The 27,379-nt window shown below is 44.8% G+C and overlaps 1 protein-coding gene across 1 annotated transcript; it reads left to right on the top strand.

The window, feature by feature from the left end:
- Nucleotides 1–1,609: 1,609 nt before the first annotated feature.
- LOC136612116 (regenerating islet-derived protein 4-like) lies at nucleotides 1,610–16,115 on the top strand. Its single transcript, XM_066592233.1, has 5 exons — nucleotides 1,610–1,679; nucleotides 10,777–10,874; nucleotides 14,198–14,335; nucleotides 14,932–15,046; nucleotides 16,048–16,115. The coding sequence occupies exons 1-5, from the start codon at nucleotides 1,610–1,612 to the stop codon at nucleotides 16,113–16,115; spliced, it is 489 nt and encodes a 162-aa protein (XP_066448330.1).
- Nucleotides 16,116–27,379: the final 11,264 nt, after the last annotated feature.

The following is a 27,379-nucleotide window of genomic DNA, read 5'->3' as shown; positions in this document are numbered from 1 at the left end:
CCTGTCTTTCAATTGGCCAGAAAAGCGCGCTAACGTCTCAGAGAGGAAAGTGAAAGTAACCCGAACATCGCGTGGTACTCGTTACGAGTAACGAGCATCTCGAACACGCTAATATTCGCACGAATATCAAGCTCGGACGAGTACGTTCGCTCATCTCTAAAAGCAATGTTAGCATATTTAAAACCATATCAATAACTCCATTTTCTACAGAGCTGTAACAGAGCACCATAGAAGTGTACGGGGCATACAGAGATGAAACACCAATCAAAAAGCAGTGACAACACCCCAATTAAAACTAATGACAAACATATGTGTATCCTAAATCTCTAATGTGATGATATTTAAGTGTATTTGATCACAGACTTCTTAAGCTTGAAGAAGGCCACTTGTCGGCTGAAACGTAGCTTTTTTAGATGGATGGAATAAATAAATCTCTTTAGCTAAATTGATCAACACAGTGCCGGTGCTTTTAAGCTCTGAAACAATTTTGAATTGAAATCTGGTGCATTTTTAAAGTTCCCATATATTTTACAGAGCAGTCATCATAATAACTAACGTTCTTTATCATAGCTGCTTATACAGTACTGGATCAAGGTTGGTAGGTTCTTCGTCTCTAGTAGCAATGCCATACAATTTGTGGATAATTACTCTGGACGTGAGAGATTGCATGAGTACAGGTAATTTAGAATTTGGGGGCACTGATATTTATGGAGAAATTAAACCCCTAAAGGGCAAGTCACAAGGGTCTTATTATTAATTAGACAAATGGCTAGACGGAAGTTGTATTCAGTTGTACTGTATTACTGTTTTCAACTATACAACCACATAGATGGTTCATCATTACCATCTGTTCCCAACTTACAATAAGAAGACACATTTTTATTAAGCTTCTAATTTTTTTTTTTTTTTCTTCTTTTGAACAGTAAACAGCTGAAATCTCAGTCATGATCTTTTTATACCTAAGATTTCAACAAGAGGCAGTCCTTACTTCTAGACAAAAGTAGGTTTCTACGCCAACATTACATCTTTACTGTAAGAGCAGTGAGACTATGGAACTGTCTGCCTGAGGAAGTGGTGATGGCCAATTTGATAAGAGTTTAAGAAGGGCCTGGACGCCTTTCTTGAGTGCAATATTACAGGTTGTAGTTACTAGATTTCTGGAGAAAGGTTGTTGACCCAGGGATGATTCTGGTTGCCAGGAATTTTTCACTTAAAATGAGAAGAATTAGCTTCTACCTCGTGTTTTTTCTTTTGTCTTCCTCTGAAAAAAAACACTGCAAGATAATAAGCTAAACTGGATGAGCATATGTCTTTCAGCCTTACAAGCTATGTTACTATAATTGTGTATTGCTATTATTATTTGCATTGTTTAACTGATGTCCGTTGCTTATCAGGGTGAGGCTCTAGGGACAAGAACATGTGTGCTTTATGTCATGAAACATATTGGAGTTTAACAGTATCTGACTCAACACCAACAAAGACCACTCCCAGGTAAATGACCACCCTTGTAGGTCTATACTATAAAGAGTGCTAGAAAACATGCCAACACTTTTATAAAGAAACATCAGACAATCTTTACTTCCTGGACCTAGTCAGCTAGAAATTCACAATGGCTGCCCTCTCTGGGTGTGTCCTTACGGTCTTTGGATTTTTACTCATCATTGAGGAGATCACTGAGGGTGAGTTATTCTTTTTTTTTTCTTAAATGTCTCTACAGACTTTATCTATATGTGCTCATAGACAAGTATCAGTAAGACTGTTTTCACATGGCATACCTTCGTTCGCATTTTGAATCAGTATTTGTTAGCTAAAACCTGGTTTAAAATCTAAAAATAAAAAAAGGTCCGTATGATTGAGAAATGTTCACCTCTTCTGTGTTTTGGATTCACTACTAGATTTGGTTTGCAAATACTGATGCAAAATGTTGACCAGAATACTGAAGCGTGAATGAGGCCTTAACGAGAACCTATTACCAGGTTTTATACATATATATTGTTCCTATCAGGGTCCAAGCAAGCATTAATGCCTTTCTAAACTTATGGCTTTGTGTTCAAAGTACAGCCGCATATAGTAGCTGACAGAGTTATAGCAATTATAGCTGAAGTGTCTGCTAGGTATATACAGGACTCCCAGGGAATTCACAATGTATTTGCACCATAGTTTAGTGAACTGATGCAAGTGCATTGTGAAGAAAGGGGTTTACCCCTGTTATAGCATGGTGGAACAAGTTTTATAAGGGTAAAACCTGGTGACAGGTTCTCTTAAAGCCTTATGACAATTACTTTTCAATATATGTTACACCAAATACTGTATATAATCTAAAAAATCTGACATATATGATATACACTATCCAGAGTAGGAAGCCCTACTGGCGCAATGTATATGCGGAATGCGTTGAATGGAACCTAACACTCAGAATTTGCTGTAGGTCATATTTAAAAATTAGTAAGTAACACAAGCCATATATATATATATATATATATATATATATATACACTGAAGAAAATTATTCAGTGAAATTAGTAATAGTAATTATGAAAGATGTCTAAAAGAAAATCTTTGTTGCCCATAGCAATCAATTGCAGCTTTCATTTTATATCAGCAGTACAAGAAATGATGGCGGCGCTATGATTGGTTGCTATTAGAGATGAGCGAACGCGTTCGTCCGAGCTTGATATTCGTGCGAATATTAGGGTGTTCGGGATGTTCGTTATTCGTGACGAACACCATGCGGTGTTCTGGTTACTTTCACTTCCTTCCCTGAGACGTTAGCGCGCTTTTCTGGCCAATTGAAAGACAGGGAAGGCATTACAACTTCCCCCTGCAACGTTTAAGCCCTATACCACCCCCCTGCTGTGAGTGGCTGGCGAGATCAGGTGTTCGCCTAATATAAAAGTCGGCCCCTCCCGCGGCTCGCCTCAGATGCGGTGTGAGTTAGATGAGGGACAGTGCTGTTTATACCGGAGCTGCTGTAGGGAAAGAATTGGTAGTTAGTGTAGGCTTCAAGACCCCCCAAAGGTCCTTATTAGGGCCACTGATAGCTGTGTGTTGGCTGCTGTTAGCAGTGGGATTTTTTTTTTCTCAAAATCGCCTCTGCAGACCGTTGCACCTGGCATTAGGGACAGAAGTGCTGCATAGGCAGGGAGAGTGTTAGGAGTGAGTGTAGCCTTCAAGAACCTCAACGGTCCTTTCTAGGGCCATATTTATCCGTGTGCAGTACTGTCCAGGCTGCTGTTGGCTGTGCTGCATTTTTTTTGGGCTTCTCAAAATCGCCTCTGCAGAGCATTCCACCCTCCATTGATACTGCAGGGAAAGAATTGTATAGGCAGGGCCACAACACAGTTATTATTCATAGAATATACGCAGTGCTGCCTGTTGGTGGGAAAAAACTGAAAAGAAATCTATTTGTCCAGCCTGTGTCCGTCCTTACGGGCGGTGGAGACGTGTGAGCTGCGTGAAAAACATTGCTAAATCATACGCACCCAGCTACGCTTTACTGCTGGCTTCGCCATTTGCTTTCCTTAATTGGGAAAAAAAATACCTGCTCTCCAAGAGTTATAATAACTCTGCTACCCTCACGTTCTGTGACACATAAGCAGGGACACAGCGCAGTTATTAAACTTCGCAGGTTCATTGAATATACGCAGTGCTGCCTGTTGGTGGGAAAAAACTGAAAAGAAATCTATTTGTCCAGCCTGTGTCCGTCCTTACGGGCGGTGGAGACGTGTGAGCTGCGTGAAAAACATTGCTAAATCATACGCACCCAGCTACGCTTTACTGCTGGCTTCGCCATTTGCTTTCCTTAATTGGGAAAAAAAATACCTGCTCTGCCACAGTTAATAACTCTGCTACCCTCACGTTCTGTGACACATAAGCAGGGACACAGCACAGTTATTAAACTTCGCAGGTTCATTGAATATACGCAGTGCTGCCTGTTGGTGGGAAAAAACTGAAAAGAAATCTATTTGTCCAGCCTGTGTCCGTCCTTACGCCTGTGGAGACGTGTGAGCTGCGTGAAAAACATTGCTAAATCATACGCAGCCAGCTACGCTTTACTGCTGGGTTCGCCATTTGCTTTCCTTAATTGGGAAAAAAAATACCTGCTCTCCAAGAGTTATAATAACTCTGCTACCCTCACGTTCTGTGACACATAAGCAGGGACACAGCGCAGTTATTAAACTTCGCAGGTTCATTGAATATACGCAGTGCTGCCTGTTGGTGGGAAAAAACTGAAAAGAAATCTATTTGTCCAGCCTGTGTCCGTCCTTACGCCTGTGGAGACGTGTGAGCTGCGTGAAAAACATTGCTAAATCATACGCAGCCAGCTACGCTTTACTGCTGGGTTCGCCATTTGCTTTCCTTAATTGGGAAAAAAAATACCTGCTCTCCAAGAGTTATAATAACTCTGCTACCCTCACGTTCTGTGACACATAAGCAGGGACACAGCGCAGTTATTAAACTTCGCAGGTTCATTGAATATACGCAGTGCTGCCTGTTGGTGGGAAAAAACTGAAAAGAAATCTATTTGTCCAGCCTGTGTCCGTCCTTACGCCTGTGGAGACGTGTGAGCTGCGTGAAAAACATTGCTAAATCATACGCACCCAGCTACGCTTTACTGCTGGCTTCGCCATTTGCTTTCCTTAATTGGGAAAAAAAAATACCTGCTCTGCCACAGTTAATAACTCTGCTACCCTCACGTTCTGTGACACATAAGCAGGGACACAGCACAGTTATTAAACTTAGATAATTCATTCACTAGAGGCAGTGGGGCCTTTCGTTTTCCAAAAAGGGCAAAAATTATATTTGGCCTGCAGTCTTGCGCCAATTTATTTCCTGCCTGGGAAATCTAATCACTGGTAATACAGCATGCTGAGGGGTAGGGGTAAGCCTAGAGGACGTGGACGTGGACGTGGCCGAGGACGCGGAGGGCCAAGTGAGGGTGTGGGCACAGGCCAAGCTCCTGATCCAGGTGTGTCGCAGCTGTCTGCTGCGCGATTAGGAGAGAGGCACGTTTCTGGCGTCCCCACATTCATCGCCCAATTAATGGGTCCACGCGGGAGACGGTTATTAGAAAATGAGCAGTGTGAGCAGGTCCTGTCCTGGATGGCAGAAAGTGCTTCGAGCAACCTATCGTCTACCCGCAGTTCTGCGCCGTCCACTGCTGCCAATCCGAATCCTCTGTCTGCTGCTCCTCCTTCCTCCCAGCCTCCTCACTCCACTACAATGACACCTGCTCAGGAGCGGGAACACTCCCAGGAACTGTTCTCGGGCCCCTGCTTAGATTGGGCAGCAGCGGTTCCTCTCCCACCAGAGGAGTTTATCGTCACTGATGCCCAACCATTCGAAAGTTCCCGGGGTCCGGGGGAAGAGGCTGGGGACTTCCGCCAACTGTCTCAACAACTTTCTGTGGGTGAGGAGGACGATGACGATCAGACACAGTTGTCTTGCAGTGAGGTAGTAGTAAGGGCAGTAAGTCCCAGGGAGCAGCGCACAGAGGATTCGGAGGAAGAGCAGCAGGACGATGAGGTGACTGACCCCACCTGGTGTGCAACGCTTACTCAGGAGGACAGGTCTTCAGAGGGGGAGTCAAGGGCATCAGCAGGGCAGGTTGCAAGAGGCAGTGCAGTGGCCAGGGGTAGAGGCAGGGCCAGACCGAATAATCCACCAAGTGTTTCCCAAAGCGCCCCCTCGCGCCATGCCACCCTGCGGAGGCCGAGGTGCTCTAAGGTCTGGCAGTTTTTCACAGAGACGCCTGACGACCGACGAACAGTGGTGTGCAACCTTTGTCGCGCAAAGCTCAGCCGGGGAGCCAACACCAACAGCCTCACCACCACCACCATGCGCAGACATATGATGGCCAAGCACCCCGCAAGGTGGGACAAAGGCCGTTCACCGCCTCCGGTTTGCACCCCTGCCTCTCCCCCTGTGCCCCAACCTGCCACTGAGATGCAACCCCCCTCTCAGGACACAGGCACTACCGCCTCATGGCCTGCACCCACACCCTCATCTCCGCTGTCCTCGGCCCCATCCAGCAGTGTAGTTCAGCGCACCGTTCAGCCGTCGCTTGCGCAAGTGTTCGAGCGCAAGCGCAAGTACGCCGCCACGCACCCGCACGCTCAAACGTTAACCGTCCGCATCGCAAAATTCATCAGCCTTGAGATGCTGCCGTATAGGGTTGTGGAAACGGAGTCCTTCAAAAGTATCATGGAGGCGGCGGCCCCGCGCTACTCAGTTCCCAGTCGCCACTACTTTTCCCGATGTGCCGTCCCAGCCCTGCACGACCACGTCTCCCGCAACATTGTGCGCGCCCTCACCAACGCGGTTACTGCCACGGTCCACTTAACTACGGACACGTGGACAAGCACAGGCGGGCAGGGCCACTACATCTCCCTGACGGCACATTGGGTGAATTTAGTGGAGGCTGGGACAGAGTCAGAGCCTGGGACCGCTCACGTCCTACCCACCCCCAGAATTGCGGGCCCCAACTCGGTGGTGGTATCTGCGGAGGTGTATGCTTCCTCCACTAAAGCACCCTCCTCCTCCTCCTCCTCCTCTGTCTCACAATCAAGATGTGTTAGCAGCAGCATGTCGCCAGCAGTCGGTGTCGCGCGGTGTGGCAGCACAGCGGTGGGCAAGCGTCAGCAGGCCGTGCTGAAACTACTCAGCTTAGGCGATAAGAGGCACACGGCCCACGAACTGCTGCAGGGTCTGACACAGCAGACCGACCGCTGGCTTGCGCCGCTGAGCCTCCAACCGGGCATGGTCGTGTGTGACAACGGCCGTAACCTGGTGGCGGCTCTGCAGCTCGGCAGCCTCACGCACGTGCCATGCCTGGCCCACGTCTTTAATTTGGTGGTTCAGCGGTTTCTGAAAAGCTACCCACGCTTGTCAGACCTGCTCGTAAAGGCGCGCCGGCTCTGCGCACATTTCCGCAAGTCCCACACGGACGCTGCCACCCTGCGCACCCTGCAACATCACTTTAAGCTGCCAGTGCACCGACTGCTGTGCGACGTGCCCACACGGTGGAACTCTACGCTCCACATGTTGGCCAGGCTCTATGAACAGCGTAGAGCTATAGTCGAATACCAACTCCAACATGGGCGGCGCAGTGGGAGTCAGCCTCCTCAATTCCTTTCAGAAGAGTGGGCCTGGTTGGCAGACATCTGCCATGTCCTTGGTAATTTTGAGGAGTCTACCCAGGTGGTGAGCGGCGATGCTACAATCATTAGCGTCACCATTCCTCTGCTATGCATCTTGAGAAATTCCCTGCAAACCATAAAGGCAGCTGCTTTGCGCTCGGAAACGGGGGCGGGGGAAGACAGTATGCCGCTGGATAGTCAGGGCACCCTCCTGTCTATTTCTCAGCGCGTACAGGAGGAGGAGGAGGAGCATGAGGAGGATGAGGAGGAGGGGGAAGAGACAGCTTGGCCCGCTGCTGACGGTACACCGGCTGATTGCCTGTCATCCTTTCAGCGTGTATGGCCTGAGGAGGAGGAGGAGGAGGAGGATCCTGAAAGTGATCTTCCTAGTGAAGACAGCCATGTGTTGCGTACAGGTACCCTGGCACACATGGCTGACTTCATGTTAGGATGCCTTTCTCGTGACCCTCGCGTTGCACGCATTCTGGCCACTACGGATTACTGGGTGTACACACTGCTCGATCCACGGTATAAGGAGAACCTGCCCACTCTGATTCCCGAAGAGGAAAGGGGTTCGAGAGTGTTGCTATACCACAGGACCCTTGCGGACAAGCTGATGGTAAAATTCCCAGCCGACAGCGCTAGTGGCAGAAGGCGCAGTTCCGAGGGCCATGTTGCAGGGGATGTGCGTAGATCGAGCAGCATGTACATCCCAGGCAGTGCAACAGTCTTTAAGGGCCTGGCCAGCTTTATGGCTCCCCACCAAGACTGTGTCACCGCTCCCCAGTCACGGCTGAGTCGGCGGGAGCACTGCAAAAGGATGGTGAGGGAGTACGTAGCGGATCGCACGACCATCCTTGGTGACGCCTCTGCCCCCTACAACTACTGGGTGTCGAAGCTGGACACGTGGCCTGAACTAGCCCTGTATGCCCTTGAGGTGCTTGCTTGTCCTGCGGCTAGCGTGTTGTCGGAGAGGGTGTTTAGTGCGGCTGGGGGAATCATCACCGATAAGCGTAGCCGCTTGTCAACCGACAGTGCCGACAGGCTAACACTCATCAAGATGAACAAAGGCTGGATTTCGCCAGACTTCTGTTCTCCACCAGCGGACAGCAGCGATACGTAAGCAATACGTAGGCTGCACCCGCGGATGGAAGCTACGTTCTCTCTCACCATCCAAAACGGGGACATTTGTGCTTCATCAATCTGTGTCTAATATTCCTCCTCCTCCTCCTCCTGCTCCTCCTCCTGAAACCTCACGTAATCACGCTGAACGGGCAATTTTTCTTAGGGCCACAAGGCTCACTCAAATAATTTTTCAGAACAATTTTTATAAGTTTCAATTAGCTTAAAAGCGTTGGAACTTTAACTTGAACCAATTTTTCGTTACACTGGGCTGCCTCCAGGCCTAGTTACCACTTAAGCCACATTAACCAAAGCGATTCACCTGCCATCTTGGTTGGGCATGGCCAATTTTTACTGAGGTACATTAGTACTGTTGGTACACCAATTTTTTGGGGCCCTCACCTACAGTGTAATCATAGTAATTTCTATGTTCTTCGCCTGCACTCATGGTACAGAAAGGTGTGTGGGGTTGGCCTACAGTTTAGCTACATAAATGTCACTTGTGCCTTGGCTATACTAAGGCTACTGAAATGGAACGAAGACTGCGCTCCCGCTATACTGCTGCTTCAGAATTGTTACTGGGGCCTGTCTTGAGTGCTACTATTGCTTACATGGAACGAAGACTGCGCTCCCGCTATACTGCTGCTTCAGAATTGTTACTGGGGCCTGTCTTGAGTGCTAATATTGCTTACATGGAACGAAGACTGCGCTCCCGCTATACTGCTGCTTCAGAATTGTTACTGGGGCCTGTCTTGAGTGCTACTATTGCTTACATGGAACGAAGACTGCGCTCCCGCTATACTGCTGCTTCAGAATTGTTACTGGGGCCTGTCTTGAGTGCTACTATTGCTTACATGGAACGGACACGTGGAGAGGACACGTAGTGCCTCAAAAACATCCCCCTCCTCCTCCAACAGGGAAAACATTGTTGGCAAATGCCTTTGCATTGGTTCGTCTGGCGGCAGTCCAAGAATTTCACCTTTACCGACACTACAAGAGAGCCCCCCCACCATCCCCCCGCCACGGCCCACTTAATCCTGGCCACATTCCGAAAACCAACAAAATACAACCGTGGTACTAGGTCCGCAGTCACCACCACATTACCACCAACGCGGTTACTGTTAAGGTGCATATAACCACGGACACGTGGAGAGGACACGTAGTGCCTCAAAAACATCCCCCTCCTCCTCCAACAGGGAAAACATTGTTGGCAAATGCCTTTGCATTGGTTCGTCTGGCGGCAGTCCAAGAATTTCACCTTTACCGACACTACAAGAGAGCCCCCCCACCATCCCCCCGCCACGGCCCACTTAATCCTGGCCACATTCCGAAAACCAACAAAATACAACCGTGGTACTAGGTCCGCAGTCACCACCACATTACCACCAACGCGGTTACTGTTAAGGTGCATATAACCAGTCTGACTGGGGCATGCAGACACCTTGACAGAATGAATAGTGTGTGGCACATAGGTTCCCCATTGCTATGCCCACGTGTGCAGCTCCTGATGGCGGTGGCACAGGATTGTATTTCTCATTGCTTCTGTACAGCATTGTGGGCTATCGCCCCGCCCCTATTAAAGAGGGTCGCTACCTAGCCGTGCCAACCCTGTGCAGTGTGTGCCTGCGGTCCCTCGTCGTGGCAGACGCACTTCTAAATAGACATGAGGGTGGTGTGGCATGAGGCCAGCTGAAGGCTGCGCAGGGACAGTTTGGTGTGCGCTGTGGGGGGGAGGGGGTGCCGTTGGGCAGCATGTAACTCAGGAGAAGTGGCAGTGGAGTGTCATGCAGGCAGTGATTGTGCTTTGTTGGAGGTAGTGTGGTGCTTAGCAAAGGTATGCCATGCTAATGAGCGCTTTTCAGAAGTAAAAGTTGTTGGGAGGGGGGGGGGCCCACTCTTGCCGCTATTGTGGCTTAATAGTGGGACCTGTGAACTTAGGATGCAGCCCAACATGTAGCCCCTCGCCTGCCCTATCCGTCACTGTGTCATTCCCATCACTTTCCTGAATTGCCCAGATTTTCACACATGAAAACCTTAGCGAGCATCGGCGAAATACAAAAATGTTCTGGTCGCCCATTGACTTCAATGGGGTTCGTTGTTCGAAACGAACCCTCGAGCATCACGGGAAGTTTGTTACGAATAACGAACACCCGAACATTTTGGTGTTCGCTCATCTCTAGTTGCTATGGGAAAGAGAGGCAGATTTTCTTTCAGACAGCTTTCACAAAAGTGTGGTGCTGGACTACTTTTCCATGGCCCACCCTGTGGACGCTATGGTAATAATGATCGAGTGTGAGGCATGGGATGTAGTTACATAATACAGTACACATGGGGGCAGAGTTGTTTTCTTAACAAACTGCACCACATCAGGCTAAAATGTGTATGTATTAGATAATCCACAATTTAAAAGTTATTATGAAAAAAAAAAAAACTTCTAAAATACATCTAGAAATACTACAATTCACTACATATAATACATGATGCAAAATACAATGCATTTGTTTTTCTTTTCAAGCTGCTTCAGTCCGCTCCTCATGTCCCCCTGGTTGGTTCTTCTACAGATCACACTGCTATGCTGTTAGCAAAAACCCAGCGAAATGGGCTGATGCAGAGGTATTTCATATAATATAATTATATAATTTTGTCTACTGCAAATTGCTATTTTTTCCTCCCATAATGTGAGTTTATAGTAACATAAAATTGTCCAGTGCATTCAAACATGATGTATGGGTATGTATAGTAATAAATATGAGGGCCCTTTTACACGGACGATTGTCTGGCTCAGACATGCCCGATAGTTGTCCAGGGATAATTTCTCTTTTTACACAGAAACAATGATCGCTCAGTGAATGGGGGAGTGCGCTGGAGATCCCACCTCCATTCACAGTGAACAGGCAGTTGTTCATAGATGAATGACTGCCTGTTTACACAGGCCAATCACCGTACAGTTTTTATGACTGCGGAAACTGAACAAGGAACGATAAGGGAACATATTATTGCTCATTGCTCAGGTGCTACATGCATTTACCCTGAACGTTATTGTTCAGATTCCTGTGATTCAGTGAGAATCTGAACTTTGATCAGCCTATGTAAAAAGGCCATAAATTGTATACAAATCTCACTGACCATTAAAAACCCATCTAATAACAGGCAAACATTTCATCGGTACTTACATTTGTATTGTTTTTTCTTAACTTCTATTTCGATAATGCATAAACTATTAGGCCCTTCTCCATAGACTACTGAGAACAACATGGCTGCACTGCAGCCTAAAATATAACGTTACACATTTCCCATGCATATACAAATTATAGCGCAATGGAAAATGCTCCAGTGACTGAGCTGTAGGTATATCATGTTCATATGTTGGAAAATGCGCACAACATAAATGCTGAACTTGTAGCCACAATGTTTGCAACTGTGTGTCATGTAGCTTCACATGCTGACCTTCAGGACCCTGTCTGCAGTGGAGGAAAGGAACAGGGAAATTCTGGAAAGGGTAGTCCAGAGTCTTATCTGGATTTTTTTAGTACAGTGGCAGTTTCTGGGCTGGGGTCTGTATACAGGTGGGTCTGGTCCAAGAAGTGGGCTGATGTCTGCTGTGTGGTCTGTATTCATTTTGTGCTGAAGGGGGCATATGTATTGTTTCTGCTTCAAATGCCATACGCTGTCCTAGCTAAATGGTTAAAGCACAAGTAAAACATTTTGTTAGGAGTACTACACAAATCTCGTTTTGTACCCATCTTTGAAATCTTGCTGATGTTCCTTCTCAAAACCTGTCAATCATGGCCTAACACTGACTTACATGACTTGATCTCTACTATTCTTTGGACAGGTTTAAAACATGAGTGGATGAGTTTAAAACATCACATAAAGAATGAAAATTTATCAGAAATTTAACACGGGATCCTGGAACAAATGAATTGTCCTAGGAACTAGGCCAAAGGGCATCTTCCACAAATCCTCATTAGTCTGTGGTTCTGTTTCGAAAGTAACAGCAAAACTCTGCCTTGTTGTCAATAACAGTGCAGCTTACATTTTTCCAGAGCAGCTTAAGAAATGAAATCTGAGCTCTAAGGTCACTCTCACACATGTGTTCCCCACTCTCACACATGACGCTCGAAACAGCATCATTTTAACGCAAGTCTAAGCAGAAGCAGCAGTTTTTAATGCATCGCACATCGCTTTTTAACGCACTCCCTCATTGTGATGGGTGATGAGGTGCATTTAAAACTGCAAAAACGCAGAAAAATAGAATAGATAGCGATGGAAAATCGCGGTTTTAGAAACACTGCGTTCACCGAATTATGAGGCTTCTTGGTCACCATGGATAAACCCCTACAATAGGATGACACAATAATAGGCAGCCCCGTAGATTAGGGAAATAGTCACACCTTAAGAGGATAAGGAAAAAATAGTATTTAACTGCTTTAACACTAGGAAGCGGTAATGTCATAACTCCCACTCCCACCCTCCCCCCTTCCTCCCTGATAACAGCCTGTTCACCCGGTTATAACATACAAGATCACTGTAATGACCTACGTGTATAAGTTTATTGAAATTGTGTATTACACTTAAGTTAGTTGAGTACAAAAGAGATGTAGCATGTCATTTCAATTTAAAAAAATATTGGAATAAAAAAAAAAAAAATGCTTTGTTCGAGCGCAGGTCTGCGAGGCCCCATTGAAATCAATAGGCGTTGTATCGCGATTAGCGTGGCACTCGGGATGCCGCACTAATCGCAGTAAAAAGCGGCCGTTGTGAGAGTGGCCAAATTGGTAGATAGATGGAATATGGTCGTTTTAACTGCTCTACGGTTTCAATGGATGTATGCAGGAGGACAGAAGTGTGGCTACGTGTACTGGAGCAGTACATGTCATCAACCCTTCTATACTGAGTAGCACTACTAATTTTCCACAGGATCTTGGAGACTTGGCCATGTCACCACTGGTGGGGACATCTGTTGTTGCTAGGCAGTCACTAAAACTTATTCAGGCACTACCTACCTATTTTGGGTACATATACATGGGCAATTTTCCCCGTGCAAGTTTCATCAAATTGTGATATGGATAGAACTTGCACAGGAAAAGAAGCCATTATTTTCAATTGGTTAATACACATGGGTGATTCTTCTCTCAGACTGAGAGTCTGAGATAGAAAAATTGCGACGTGATATTTTTGGGCAATTATTGTTCAAGAATCACGCATTATTTCCTATGGAAGCATGAAAAAATGATATCACACTGTCATATGATGGGAGTTGCATGCAAGTTCAGTGCAAATGTTACCATTTTAACTAATAAAAGCACATGCAATTTTTTCATGTGAATGAATAAGGCATGTACAGCGATGCAGAGCCATGTGTTTTTAACACCGAAACATATTGCAATCACAAACCAATCACAAAAAAAGTGATTGCAATGTAAGTTAGATCACACTTGCACATGTAAACACAGCTTATGGCTGCTCTCACATGTGCATTCACAAAACACTGCGCTCGAAACTGCAGCGTTTTACCCCGATTTTGCACTGCATTTTCGAACACATACTTCAGCATTTTTAATGCACCCTATCATGGGTGATAGGGGTGCGGTAAAAAGGGCTAAAACACACAAAAATATAGCAGACAGTACTAGTAGATTGTGGCGTTAGAAACCCTGTCTTTGAGCGCTAGTCTGCGAGGCCCCATTGAAATTATACAATGTTTAGCGTGGCATTTGAAACACTGCACTAAACCCTGTAAAAAGCAGGCTGTGTGATAGTGGCCTAAGAGATAGAAAGGAGTCCTGATAAATAAGTGTAGTAGGAAGCTCGGATTTATTGTTTTCTACATTTTACCTTTAATTCATATTGCTAGCTCATTTTTACCTTATAGGGTCTGTCTTACCTTTTACTGGATCAGCACAACAAAATAACATATTTCACTCTTTAATTAGTACGAGTGTGGAAGTTATGGATCCGGAGCTCACTTAGCCTCCATCATGGATGATTCTGAGGCAGCAATCATTGCAAGCCACGTTTCTGCTAGCCAGGATGCGGAAGGAGTATGGATAGGGCTGCATGACCCTGACAAGGTTTGTAAGTTCAATTAATATAACTCAAAGGCCCCCAATCTTTGGAAGGTTGTGAACAACTTTCAAATATGATAGATGGTATTGAGCTATTCTGAATTTAAAAAATGAGGAATCCAAGAGCCTATATACTGATTAGAAGTTTTTTACCCTAGAGTTAACTGTTTTGACCCTAGTACTAAGTGCTACTAATGCTATGACATCCCTGGTAACACCAGTGCACCAAATTTTCTAGAGCTGCAAATAGCAGGAGAGCCACAGGTTGGAGGATGCTAATTTAAGTGAATCCTCACTCAAATAATCAATCTTATATGTTCTCATAAAAAATCATGTTCTTGTAAATTGCACAATATGTTACTTGCTAGAGAATTATTTTATGCTCCAAAGCTGCTCTTTTTATTATATTTTCTCCTGTGCTTTCTTTGCCTACTTACATGTAGCTTACATGTTAATGGAAGTATAGCCTAGGAGTGCTTCTTGAAAGCTGAGGCATATATCTGAAAGTAATTTACTTAAAGTGTGAGGTTCTTGTGGTAACCACCTCTCAGAAGTGGTAAGTCAGTCTTAATATAACTTATTGTCCATTGTTTAATTTTCAGAATGGCCACTGGAAATGGACAGATGGATCCATATTCAATTATCGTGCCTGGAAATCTGGTGTTCCAGATAATTCCAAAGGGAAAGCATTTTGTGTAGTGCTAATCAGTGGATCAAGTGAGTAACTATTCAAATTGAAACATAACTTACTTCATTTAAAGGGCTTGTCTAATAAAGAAAGCACCTTTTTAAATAGGAGCTGGCTCTGGCTCCAACCCCCAGTGATTCCCTGTGATCTGTCTAACATGATCAGCCAATCAGTTGCATTAATAGGGCATATGAAAGGGAATTGCTTTTATGGAACAACCTTTTATAACCCCTTTCCACTGTGCAGTGTACATGTGTGGTGCAGCAGGTGAGTCTTTCTGCAAACTGTCATACATGTACAGTACAATGATGGTGCAAGGTTCTCCTGACCCCACCTATTATACAGCTGGCACTATTAAAAAAGCGTATTCATTGGGAAAGAACAATAAAAAAAATGTAACAAAAAAGTGCTGCCACTTTAATCTCCAAAAGAGCCACTTCATTAAGGGATTGTTTTGAAATTGATGGCCTATCCTCAGGATAGACCATCAATATCTGATCAGTGGAGCTTGATGCTTGGGATCCCTGCCAATCAGCCAAATGAAGGGGCAACAGCAGTGGTGTGAGCAGTGCAGCCTCTTCAATGTTTACATCACAGCACAAACTTATTTGAACTCAGAATGTTGTATTATTTATAGCAGCCAGAGCACTACAGGCTGGTCTCATTGTCCTAATCAGCTGATTGGTGGGATCCTGAGCGGCAGATCCCCAACAATCAGAGATTGATGGCCTAATCTGATGATAGGCCATCAATTTTAAAATGTTGTATAACCCCTTTAAAGAGTTAATGCTGAAAGTGATCTTCAGCATATCCCATTCTATTGCTATGGTCAAGGCTACACACAGACCTTTTGTATATATGCAGCTGCAGTCAAGCAATGGTCACATGATATAAGAAATCTGAAAAGACACCAACAAATGCTGGGAAATAAGTTGCAAATTACGAAGCATTTGTCTTAAAAATGCTATGCGTCAAGCCAACCCCAATGAATTGATGATATGTAACATTCTCCCCTCTCTCCTTTCCTTAGAATATAAGAAATGGAAAGATGCAAAATGTGGAGGACTTAAGAACTATGTCTGTAAATCGAAACCTTGATGTCACTTTACAATGTTTTCTTTGCTCCATGTTCTTCTAATAAATATTTGAACATCATCATTTTTACAGTGTGTAAATGCGGACTATGTGCAACGTGTATGTGCCTTGTGTGTTACAGTATGATGAGATTATGATGTTTGACAAGCATTGTTAATAACCCATGTGACAGAATGCCAATTACCCATTTGTGTTTGCCAATGATTATGACGAAACTGAACATTCAATACATAATCTAGTCCTCTGCAAGGAAAATCAAATTGATCAGCTCACTTGCAGGCACCACACAGCCAGAGTTCTGTAGACTTGCCTGGAGGAAATTCATGAATCAGTACAAGGAGAACAACAAAACTCCAGCAGGACCATGTCTCTTGATTAAAAGTCCATCTTTAGGCCGCCTGCAGACGGGCGGAAATTCCGCCGTGGGATTTCCCACGGAATTTCCGTCCCTGGAAGCTGCCATGGGATTGCGTTAACAAACGCAATCCTATGCAGACGGCCGCGATTTGGCCGCGCGAAATCTCACGCGGCAAATAAATTGTGGCACACTCAATGAGCCCCGCACAGAAACGTCACTCACCGGCCGCTGGCTCCGCTCGGCGCATGCGCCGGCAGCCTGGCAGCCGGCACATGAAAGAGTCGGGTCCGCGGGAGCAGGTGAGTGTCATGCTGCTCTCTGCAGAGGCTCGGGTCGGGTCCAGCTGCGAGAATTCTCGCAGCCGCATCCGACCCGGCCGTCAGCAGGCGGCAAGGCTCTGTAGAAACCTTCCATATAAGATATAATGCATTTTGGACAGAATAGTCTAGTCATAGTCTAGTCTTCTAGACTATCAGTTCACCGAAAGATGAATTTATATGTGGCCCGTAGAAGGCTGTGGAGAAGAGAGGAGAAGAAGCAGAGAAACACACATAGTGAGGCTGCTGCAAATAGTGAGTTGGGCTTTAGTCACATCAATACTGTTCAGTACTTTTCTATAGTTTCCTATATTCTGCAACTGTGAAAAGCAGGAATTAAAAAAAAAACTGCAGTACAGAGAACCAAAAGGTATGCAGGGTCACCCACCATGGTCACGGACGGATTCCGTGCGGGATTTCCCACGTGGAATTCGCGCAAGCCATGGACATGAGGCCTTAGAGAAAGGGGTATTAGGTCTCTTTCACAGGACCGTATGCGTTTTTACGTTTCTTCCTCACCTCTGTGTGTAGATACTAATGAGAATCTAACTGACGTCTGTGTGCATATTCTGAGGAGAATCTAACGCTCCTCTATGTGTATATACTGGGGAGATTCTAACTGACCTCTATATGTATATACTGAGGAGAATATAACTGACCTCTATGTGTACATACTGAGGAGAATCTACCTCACTTCTGTGTGTATATACTGAGGAGAATCAACCTCACCTCTATATGTATATACTGAGGAGAATCTACCTCACCTCCATGTGTATATACTGAGGAGAATCAACCTCACCTCTATGTGTATATACTGTTAGCGCAAAATTCGCTATTATAGATATACCATGTGTTCCAAATTAAATAATATGTGCAGGCCTGGAGAGCCTTTCAAAGACCACACGTCTACATCATGTGCCCCCGAAACAAAACTCTGTCTTTATTCAGCGCGCGTAAACTTAAATAATCTTAACACAGGAAATGAAGTAATTTACAGTTACAGTATATAGCGAGCCGATTGGTCGTTCTCAGAGGGAGGTATTTGTGAGGTAGCTTGTGATGTCATCCATCTGGGAGGAACTTCAGTGAGCACGCTCAGTTCATTCTTGAATTTAGCTTCATGAGAGAAACATCCTGTATCTCCTCTCTGTTTGCCAAGGACAGAGACATGCCTATGCCATGTGCTTTCAATTGGACCCCCCCACCATCTGAAGGAGCCAGTTTCATTGATCAAAGGTTCAGAATCTACAACTCAATTCCCTAGACAATGCTGATGGTATCACAGGATTAACAAGACAACAGATTCCTGGCCATACAATGTATATGGACAGAGCTCAAACAAACCTATACAAATGGAATTGTAGTAAAAGCAGGTAGCATTGTTCTGTATAAGTAAGACCAATATACATATGTTAGACCTCTATCTTATACAAAGAACTAACAAGTCACATACACAGTTCACAGTTACATCAAAGCTTCCTACACCAAACAGGTTTGAAGTCCACATGAATGTTCATAGCTATTCGTATATAAAATGCAGAATAGAGAATAAAGGAAAATACAAAATGGAGGATGAAGGACAAAATGGAGGGCCACAAATAGCCAATTATATTTGCACCACAATCCACCCTTTGGCCATTTGTAGCCATCATATCACTATTTCATAATGTGATCAAGAAACATAAAATAAACATACGATTTAGGGCTGGAATATGCATTTTGACATATCATGGTTTGATCTTCAAGTTCTATTAATGAACAATTAGCAGCTTCCAAATGTTTCCTTCAAATGTTCCATATTTTATATTCGTTCAATACGTCAAATATTAAAACATGCATATATATATATATATATACATCAGACAATAATATCATGGAACTTTTCATTCCGCTCACAATACTGAGGAGAATCTACCTCATCTCTGTGTGCATATACTGAGGAGAATCTACCTCACTCTCTATGTGTATATACTGAGTAGAATCTACCTCACCTCTATATGTATATACTGAAGAGAATCAACCTCACCTCTATGTGTATATACTGTAGAGAATCTACCTCACCTCTGTGTATATACTGAGGAGAATATAACTGACCTCTGTGTGTGTATATACTGAGGAGAATCTAATGCTCCTCTGTGTATATACTGAGGAGAATCAACCTCACCTCTATGTGTATATACTGAGAAGAATCTACAGCTCCTCTATGTGTATATATTGACGATAATATAACTGACCTGTGTTTATATACAGAGGAGAATCTAACTGACCTCTATGTGCATATACTTAAAGGCTGTAAAGTACGCAAGGAAGCGGTCATGGACTGCAGGGATTGAGCATGTCTTTAAGGTTAAGAAGGAGTTGCAACCTCCTGTCTGGGGGTAAATTTGAATAAAAAGGGTTATTACCTTTAAGGGTAGAAAGTAAGGAGAGTAGGAGGGGTGGCACATTCTACAGAGGGACATCGGTACATGCAGTCTGAAAAGAATCTAATCTCCTCTATGTGTATACATATTTTATTCCTCTGTTCCTCTGAAGTAATCATGACTTCAAAAAATTTGCGAACAACAGGTAAACACCTGTACCAAATTAAGTCGGGCACAGCCGGGTATATCAGCTAGTAGAACTATATGGCACTTTAAAATACACATGAAATGTAGAAACTACGCCTAAAAACAGAGTGTATGTGGTTTATTTAGGTGGATTTTGACGCAGATTTTTCCAGCCCTGTCAAATATGTTATGTGAACATACCATTAAAAGTGCCTAAGGCAGCATAAACTTTAAGTACATCCCTGCCTCCCCTTCTTGGTAATCCAGTGTTTAAGTGGCCATTCCCAGTTATACATCATTCATCTATTATAATCCAAAGCCCGACGTTCATTCAATGGTTATCCATTAGGATCTTCCCTGGAAAATCCTGTGATTTAGAAGTGTGTATAAGAATGACGTCAGTGTCAGCTCTAGCACGAAAACCAATAAGGATAAAACCTCATAGCAAAACAGCACATTGGTGCGAGAATGGAAAGATAGTTAATCTCTAATATTCACTGAAACATGAAGCCTTTTTTGGGTTTAGCTCTGACCCAGATATCTGGTTAGGGGCTCCTGCCCATGGGCAAATTTTCATTCTACCGTGGCAAAGATCCGCTGCGGGATTTCGCAATGCCCGTGGACAGGCAGCCTAAAGTTTATTAATTCCACTAGGGGAAACTATGAAGAAGAACAACAAGAGGGGAGGAAAAATAGGCGCTATCTGGTGTAGTGAAGTCAATATAACAAGGGGAGCTGAAAACGCACAAATAGCCGTTGTTCTCACCGATGGAGTTGTGCAGAATTGTGCAAGACCACATACAAACACTTCAAGATAGAATATAGAAAATCAGATAGGCCTAACATATGTAAGTGAGTTGCAAGACTTTCCTGGTCCACCAAGGGGCCTTTTCCAGGTCTCGAAACCAGGTAGACTATTCCATAAAAGAACCAGCTGCTATAAGCGCTGACAGGTTTTATCACACATTTTTTATGTATCAGTATTCATTCATGATCTTTTTACATATTTTTTATGTGCTTGATTATATTATGATTAAATTGTTGCCATTACCTATGTTGACATGCTACACACAATTACAGATTAGGGTATTGATAGGACCCCATTATCTGGGCCATTAGGCCGGCTTCACATGGATGAGATTCTCGCGCAAGAGTTTTTTGCGCTGTGAGACGCACAAATCTCGCATTGAATATAAACCCTATTCTTTTGAATGGGGTCATACTGATCTGGATTACGGTTTCTCCAGCAGGCTTCAGGGTATTTTGTAGCTTCCTAATTGTGTAGAAGCAGTATGCGCACACTGACCAGGTCAAACACGAGGTATCAGTCTTATGCTCAAAATGGCTCTCTGCCCAGAAACAGCCAGACAGGGCCTTTTATTGTAAAAACATACAATGGGCGTGCAACAGGTTACATCAGTAACATATAAGATTCTCATTTGTCGGATCATATAGAATCTCCTGCCTCTCTGCCCACCCTTCCTCACGTCCGCCATAGTGTGGACTTTGTCTGCTTTAGCATGCAGACAACCTTAAGGAATTCTGTGTAGTTGACAAATCATTGTTTAACTAGCTTGTGTGAGGAGTGGAAGGGGGCCTAGGTAAACACTCAGTATTGAACACAGATATACACAACACTATGGCCCTTAACTCTTAGAGGCTTCTTGTGTAACTTCTATGTACTTAACTAACATTACATCACACATCCATTGTCTAGCAAATACCATGATTAGATTGTGTGTGTGTCCTTTAAACTCCTCAGAGCTAAAAGTCATTACAACAGCAAAATACATTTACGTTATACAAATCGATAGACATTTTATACAAAATAATCATCATGTCTATCACAATCCCCCCTTAAAATGTCTATCCTCTAATTCTCTATCTAATTTTCACAGTTCTCTGCGCATGAGCCTATAACTGGAGCGCGTTGAAGGTTCATTTTAGGGTCTTCAAGGGGGTGTAGGACTTGTCCACTCCTTCTGGGGATGCATTCAGCAAACTCATGGTGGGAGCGGCTTTTCCAGCATCAGTTTCACAGGTCTCTCTGACACAGGGGATAACACAGCAGACTAGAACAGAAAATGTAATCATCAGTTCACATACAACAGCGACGCCCGTCTGTGCCAGGATCCTTTACCACCCGCTCATCCATGGCGAGTACTGGTCCCAAAAGTTAGCTCTTTTTAGTTAGCGCGGTCAGCTTCTTAATGGCAACTGCGTCTTTACCCGCGGGTCACGTGTCGTCTAGGATGTAGGTACAACAAGTCTCCCCTATCATCTTACAGACACTCCCCTTTTTAGCTAAAGTCATATCTAAGGTCATTCTATTTTAAAAAAGTCATAGTCGAAGTAGGTCCTATTGGTCGACTAGTCCCTATAAGGCGTCTCTAGTATAATTTATAAACCACTGCTAACTATAATAAACATAATTAATCCAATCAACGTTTATTTACCATAATGACCAGGAAAATGGACTCGAATCTAGTTTTAACTTGGTCTTTAATTTTTAAAACTTGTCAGGTACCCCCCTTGGCTATCCTATGACGTCAATGTATACGTGTAGATCAAAACTACCACCAGGGGTCTCTCTTCTCGCTCTAGCATAATGTTACAATACTAGTAGCGTGCACAGGTACGCACGGCGTGGGACTCCCTAATCTTCACCCACACCAAGGTCCCTCCTGGAGATAGTGCTAATGGTGAACACGTCCAGGTCGCCTCACCCTGACCCTACACTACCTAGTGACAAGACTGGAAGGAACCGCTGCACCTATGCGGAAAACAAGGATAGACCAACATGACAGGATAACCACAAAACACAGACTGAGTTGGATCGAGATAAATTAACTATTAGGGGTAACCTCATTATCCTCAATGCTGTCTGACAGGATGTGGAGGAGCATAAGGGCTTTACTAAGGCACACTCCCCTGTCCAATTACCCTCCAGGCGGGTCCTCTACCTCATGTCTCCACAAAGCCAGTAAGCGTCTCCTGAGGACTGGACCTGATTCTGCATCCATTCCCCTCCTATCGTACCGTAGGAGGAGCAATACCCGTTGGTGAGTTCCCCAAAAATCTCCCTCCACCCTGCCTTTTTGCCCGGCAGGTGTAATTTCCAGGGTAGTCAGTAATACTCTCTCCGGTGCAAACACTTAAAGGGGTTGTCCCGAGGCAGCAAGTGGGTCTATACACTTCTGTATGGCCATAATAATGCACTTTGTAATGTACATTGTGCATTAATTATGAGCCATACAGAAGTTATAAAAAGTTTTATACTTACCTGCTCCGTTGCTGGCGTCCTCGTCTCCATGGAGCCGACTAATTTTTGGCCTCCGATGGCCAAATTAGCCGCGCTTGCGCAGTCCGGGTCTTCTGCAGTCTTCTATGGGGCTCCGTGTAGCTCCGTGTAGCTCCGCCCCGTCACGTGCCGATTCCAGCCAATCAGGAGGCTGGAATCGGCAGTGGACCGCACAGAAGAGCTGCGGTCCACGGAGGAAGAGGCCATCTTCAGCGGTGAGTAGAGAAGTCACCGGAGCGCGGGGATTAAGGTAAGCGCTCCGGTGAGCTTTCTTTACCTCCCTGCATCGGGGTTGTCTCGCGCCGAACGGGGGGGGGGGTTGAAAAAAAAAAAAACCCGTTTCGGCGCGGGACAACCCCTTTAAGTAGTTATAGAGTATTCCTTCTTCCACTTCTCACAAGCAGTGTAATTAGCGGAAATGTTCGTGAAGAGACTAATAAACCACTCTTCAGCATCTACAGGGAGATTTAGGGGGACCATCCCCGAGTGTAGTCGGGCACTACCGCACACGCAACAGTTAGACTTGTTGCTCCTGTTAGCATTGTACCTCATCAACTCCAACCAGAGATTCTGGTCAGAGTAGCCAGTCGCTACTGTCAAGGTGTCCTCAAAGGCAGGGTCGGCTATAATCATCATGTTCGTCAAGGTCTTTATCTTACGGCGGAGGGGGTTAATTATGGGCACGGGACTAAGTGAAGGCTTCCATTCGGGTGCATCTACCATATCCCTTATTTTAAACTTCCCTAAGGGATCTGTCCTCCCGTACCGGTATGTCCCCAGACTATAAGTCCCTCCGTCCCCCGGGCTTGGATCTCCCATGGTTAATGTAAAAACCGCATTAAAACCAAGCAACATACTAAGTTCAGCCTTCCAATACCTGTTGTCCTTATTATTCTCAAGGAGGGTTATACGACTAATTAGGGATTTCCCGCTCTTGTCTTTCTTTTTTAAGGCACTTCGCGGTTTATAGGACCAGTCTATTCCTGTGTTACATCCCACTAATCCCCAATAACGGCAGTCTTCTCCCCAGACGTTATCAGTGGCGCAAGCATATTGTATTCCCCGGGTATATAAGTCATATAACCAGCTGGACTGAGCTAAAACTGGCCTGCGGTGAGATCTTGCTCCTAGACACGGGACCACAGTACAATAGTCGAAGGAATATGCGGCTACTTGAGCATTGAACGAGTTATACCAGAAGGTAACCATACCCTCATATTCTTCCGACTAAGGATTCCAGTTGCCACCCTCCTCTCTCACTAGCCCTAACCAGAGTAATGTCTTTGGCACAACTAAGACTGGTCTCCCGGATCTGAAGCTTTCTTACAGTATGAAGCATGGATCCATGTAAGTCTTTCGGCTAGTTTCACAGCTGTGGCAGTAGTCAGAAGCACCTGGTAGGGGCCATCAAATCAGGGCTCAGGAGGGTGCTTCCTGGGGAACTTCTTGATGCGCACCCAATCCCCAGGCTGCAAGATATGTGTCCCAGTGTCTGCCTCTGAGTCTGGAAGAGAACACCTGTGCATAGGCTTTGGTTAGTTCTTTAACAACGGAAATCACATACTCAGTCAACACATAAGATTGTAATTGTGACTACTGAGGATAGTAACGACCTAGCCTTGGGGCTAGCCCAAACAATCTCGTAGGGAGATAATGTATAATCCCCCCTGGGTTCATATCTAACACTGTATAAGGCTATTGGATGACAGTCTTTCCAAAGTGGCGTCATTTTTAAGTATCTTACTTTTTAGCGTGCCACTACGTCTCTCCACCTTTCCATTACTCTAAAGATGGTACAGTATGTAAAAGGCCTGGGATACACCAGAGCAGACATGACATGTTACATTCACCTGCGAAGTTTATACCTCTGTCTGACTCTGAATCACTTCTGGTACCCCATATTCACAGTTTACCTCGTTCATGAGCTTCTTTGCGGTTACCTACTTGTTTGCCTTGGTAACAGGGTCGGCCTCCAACCTGCAAAGACATCAACAACAACAAGCACGTATTCATACTTCCCAACAAGTGGGAGCTGAACGTAGTCAATTTGCAATCCCTGAAATGGGTAGAGTGGTCCCGGCAAGTGTGATGTGGCAAATTTACTTCTGCCCTGACTCACCTATGGCATAGATCATGCTAAACCGGACAAATGATGCAGCAGCTACAGAGAACCCAGAAGTCGCCCATCGTCTTTCAAGCGTCGTCGTTATTGCTGGTTTACTAGGTGGGTCTTTCCGTCCATCAGCTGGGCCATCATGGGATACAGGAACTGTGGTGGGCAAGTGCTGTTGACCGTTCACCACACGCTGTCCTGTTTCTGCTGCTCCCATATTAGTACATTTATTCTTTTCTTCCTTGCTGGCTTGTAACTGTAAAAGTCTTTAGCATATCAAAGTCCAAATTTTTGTCAATGTCCAAAGTTTTTTACCACTGACTCATGCCGTCAGTATCTTTTTCTTCTTTCTTCCACGGCTTGAGGGCCGCTGCCTTTGCTGCGCTGTCAGTGAGGGTGTCGTCTCTCGCCTCTCCAGTGTAGGAATCGGTGCGAACTCTCAACTTTGTCAGGTAGAAGTAGGGCCTCCATGCGACTCTGTACCGCTGCACCATTCTCAATTGGTTGTCCTGCTAAGGTAAAAACTGTCTGGCCTTCCATATTGGGCCGTAATCATGAGCTATGCCAAATACATACCAGGAGTCAGTGTAAAGGATTGCCGGTCTTACCTCTCGCCACTCTACACGCCTCAGTGATGGCCTTCAATTCCGCTTCTTGTACTGTGACATGCGGAGGCAGAGCTTCTGCTTCTAGGACATCTTGTTGTGTGACCACTGCATATCCGATGTGGAGTCATCAATCCTCACCCTGGTACCATCTGCAAAAAGCTCAACATATGCATTATCAACAGGGGTTCTGGTAACTGTTTGCATACCTGCAGTTTCTTACCGAATTAGTACTAAATAATCATGTTGATGTTCTATTTCACATGGCTCGGAATCTTGCAGCACAAAATCATTTATTTATTTTTTTAAAGGCCCAATAGCTGATCTACAACACCTAGATCATCTATGACCCAGATCACCTATGCCTCCCCCCTTTTGATCCGGAATACTCAATGGAAAAAGAGTAATTGCGTTCAAACTAGTAAACCAAGAGGCACAAAAACAAGCACCTTGTAGGTCAAGGTGTCATTATATGCAGCGAAGTCTGAGCGAAAATATCCTTTAGATTTTTTTTTTTTTTCAGGTTGCAGTTAGCATTTTTTAACACAAGGGGGCGCCACACAATTCAAATTTTACGTCACCCAGTGTAATAGTATTTCAGGGAATGGCCAACATTTAGCTTTTACTCTCCTGTCGGAATATAATTATAGCTTCAGTGTAGACTGACACTAGAATATACCAAAGACTTAAAGAAAAACTAAAGAATACGGATGAATTAACATCCTACTCTGGGCAATTCAGTCCCTCTTTCTTCACATAAAAAGTAAAATTACTTCACCAAATTGCATGAAAAAGTTTGCTGGGTGACTATAGGGAAATTATTCCATCTGTAGGAGCCTTCCATAACATCATCTGTCTGAGCATCCATTGGAGAAGCGGGCAGTGGAAAACAGAGCCCCTGGGAACATGAGAGAGCGTCCCCTGTCATGTATTCCTGGTCTCTGCCCCCCATGCATCAACTCCAATCTTCCATGCACTATAAACCAGCTTAGTCATCTACTATGTCCCAAGCTGTATCTTCACAAAGGTTTGTTTCCCTGAACTTATCACACATCCAAAGTGGCCACATCTTGGAGTGTAACAAAGTCTGGTCAAACAAAACCTTACTTCAGACAATCATGATGTTAGCACTGGATACAGTGGCATTGGGAAATATAGGCCTCCCAAGTGCAGCAAAATGGCCGCCAGAGGCAGAAAGGGGCGGGGCTACAAATCTCCCAGGTGAGGCAAAATGGCTGCCGGAGGAAGGGGCGGGGCCAGGGGCAGCAGCACTCCCAGGTGAGGCAAAATGGCCGCTGGAGGAGGAAGGGGCGGGGCCAGGTCCTGTCCCGGATGGGGAGGGACCGGAAGTAACATCACACACCCTGAAAGTGAGCACATGGGGGGAAGTGCTGCAGAGTCACACTATGTGGGATTGTAAACATTGCAAGCGCGGCCGCCATTACAGGGAGGGGCTGTAGTCAACACAAAGGCATTACATTGTTCATTAGCAATACACATACCCCCCTACATGCTTTCCCCTCTTGAATCTCTTAACTACGTTATACCTCCTCCTAGCAATCTAAAAACACCTTTCTTTCTGCTAGGCTTCCTGCTCATCTTCTGAAAACTTTCTACAATCTATCTTACCATATTCATTTCTGCTTATCTGTCCATAACCTGACATTTCTTTCTGCAACTTTTCCTGATCCTTCTCTTTGTATAACATTTCTACATGTTTTGCATATTCCAAAACATCCTGCACTGATCCCTCATTCTATTCTACCTGCTTATTCTAGCCTATTCGAAGTTTCTGGACACAGTAGTGTTCCTCTTGTAAAATCTGCTTTCTTCAAATCCTTCCAATATAACCTCTCTTTCCCACTCAGATTACAATGCACATTAATTCTACAAAACACAAGACAAAGGGAACAGAAAGGGTTAATTGGCAAATGCTTTTAGTTCACTCTCTTATCAGCACCCCTCCCCCAATAATCAACACTGCACATTCTTTCTATAATACCAAACAGACGGGATTACTGGAG

The sequence above is a fragment of the Eleutherodactylus coqui genome, chromosome 2 (genome assembly GCF_035609145.1).
Source record: "Eleutherodactylus coqui strain aEleCoq1 chromosome 2, aEleCoq1.hap1, whole genome shotgun sequence".
Taxonomy (NCBI): Eukaryota; Metazoa; Chordata; class Amphibia; order Anura; family Eleutherodactylidae; genus Eleutherodactylus; species Eleutherodactylus coqui.
The sequence above is the reverse complement of the archived record's forward strand: the minus strand, read 5'-3'. Positions and strand labels throughout refer to the sequence as shown.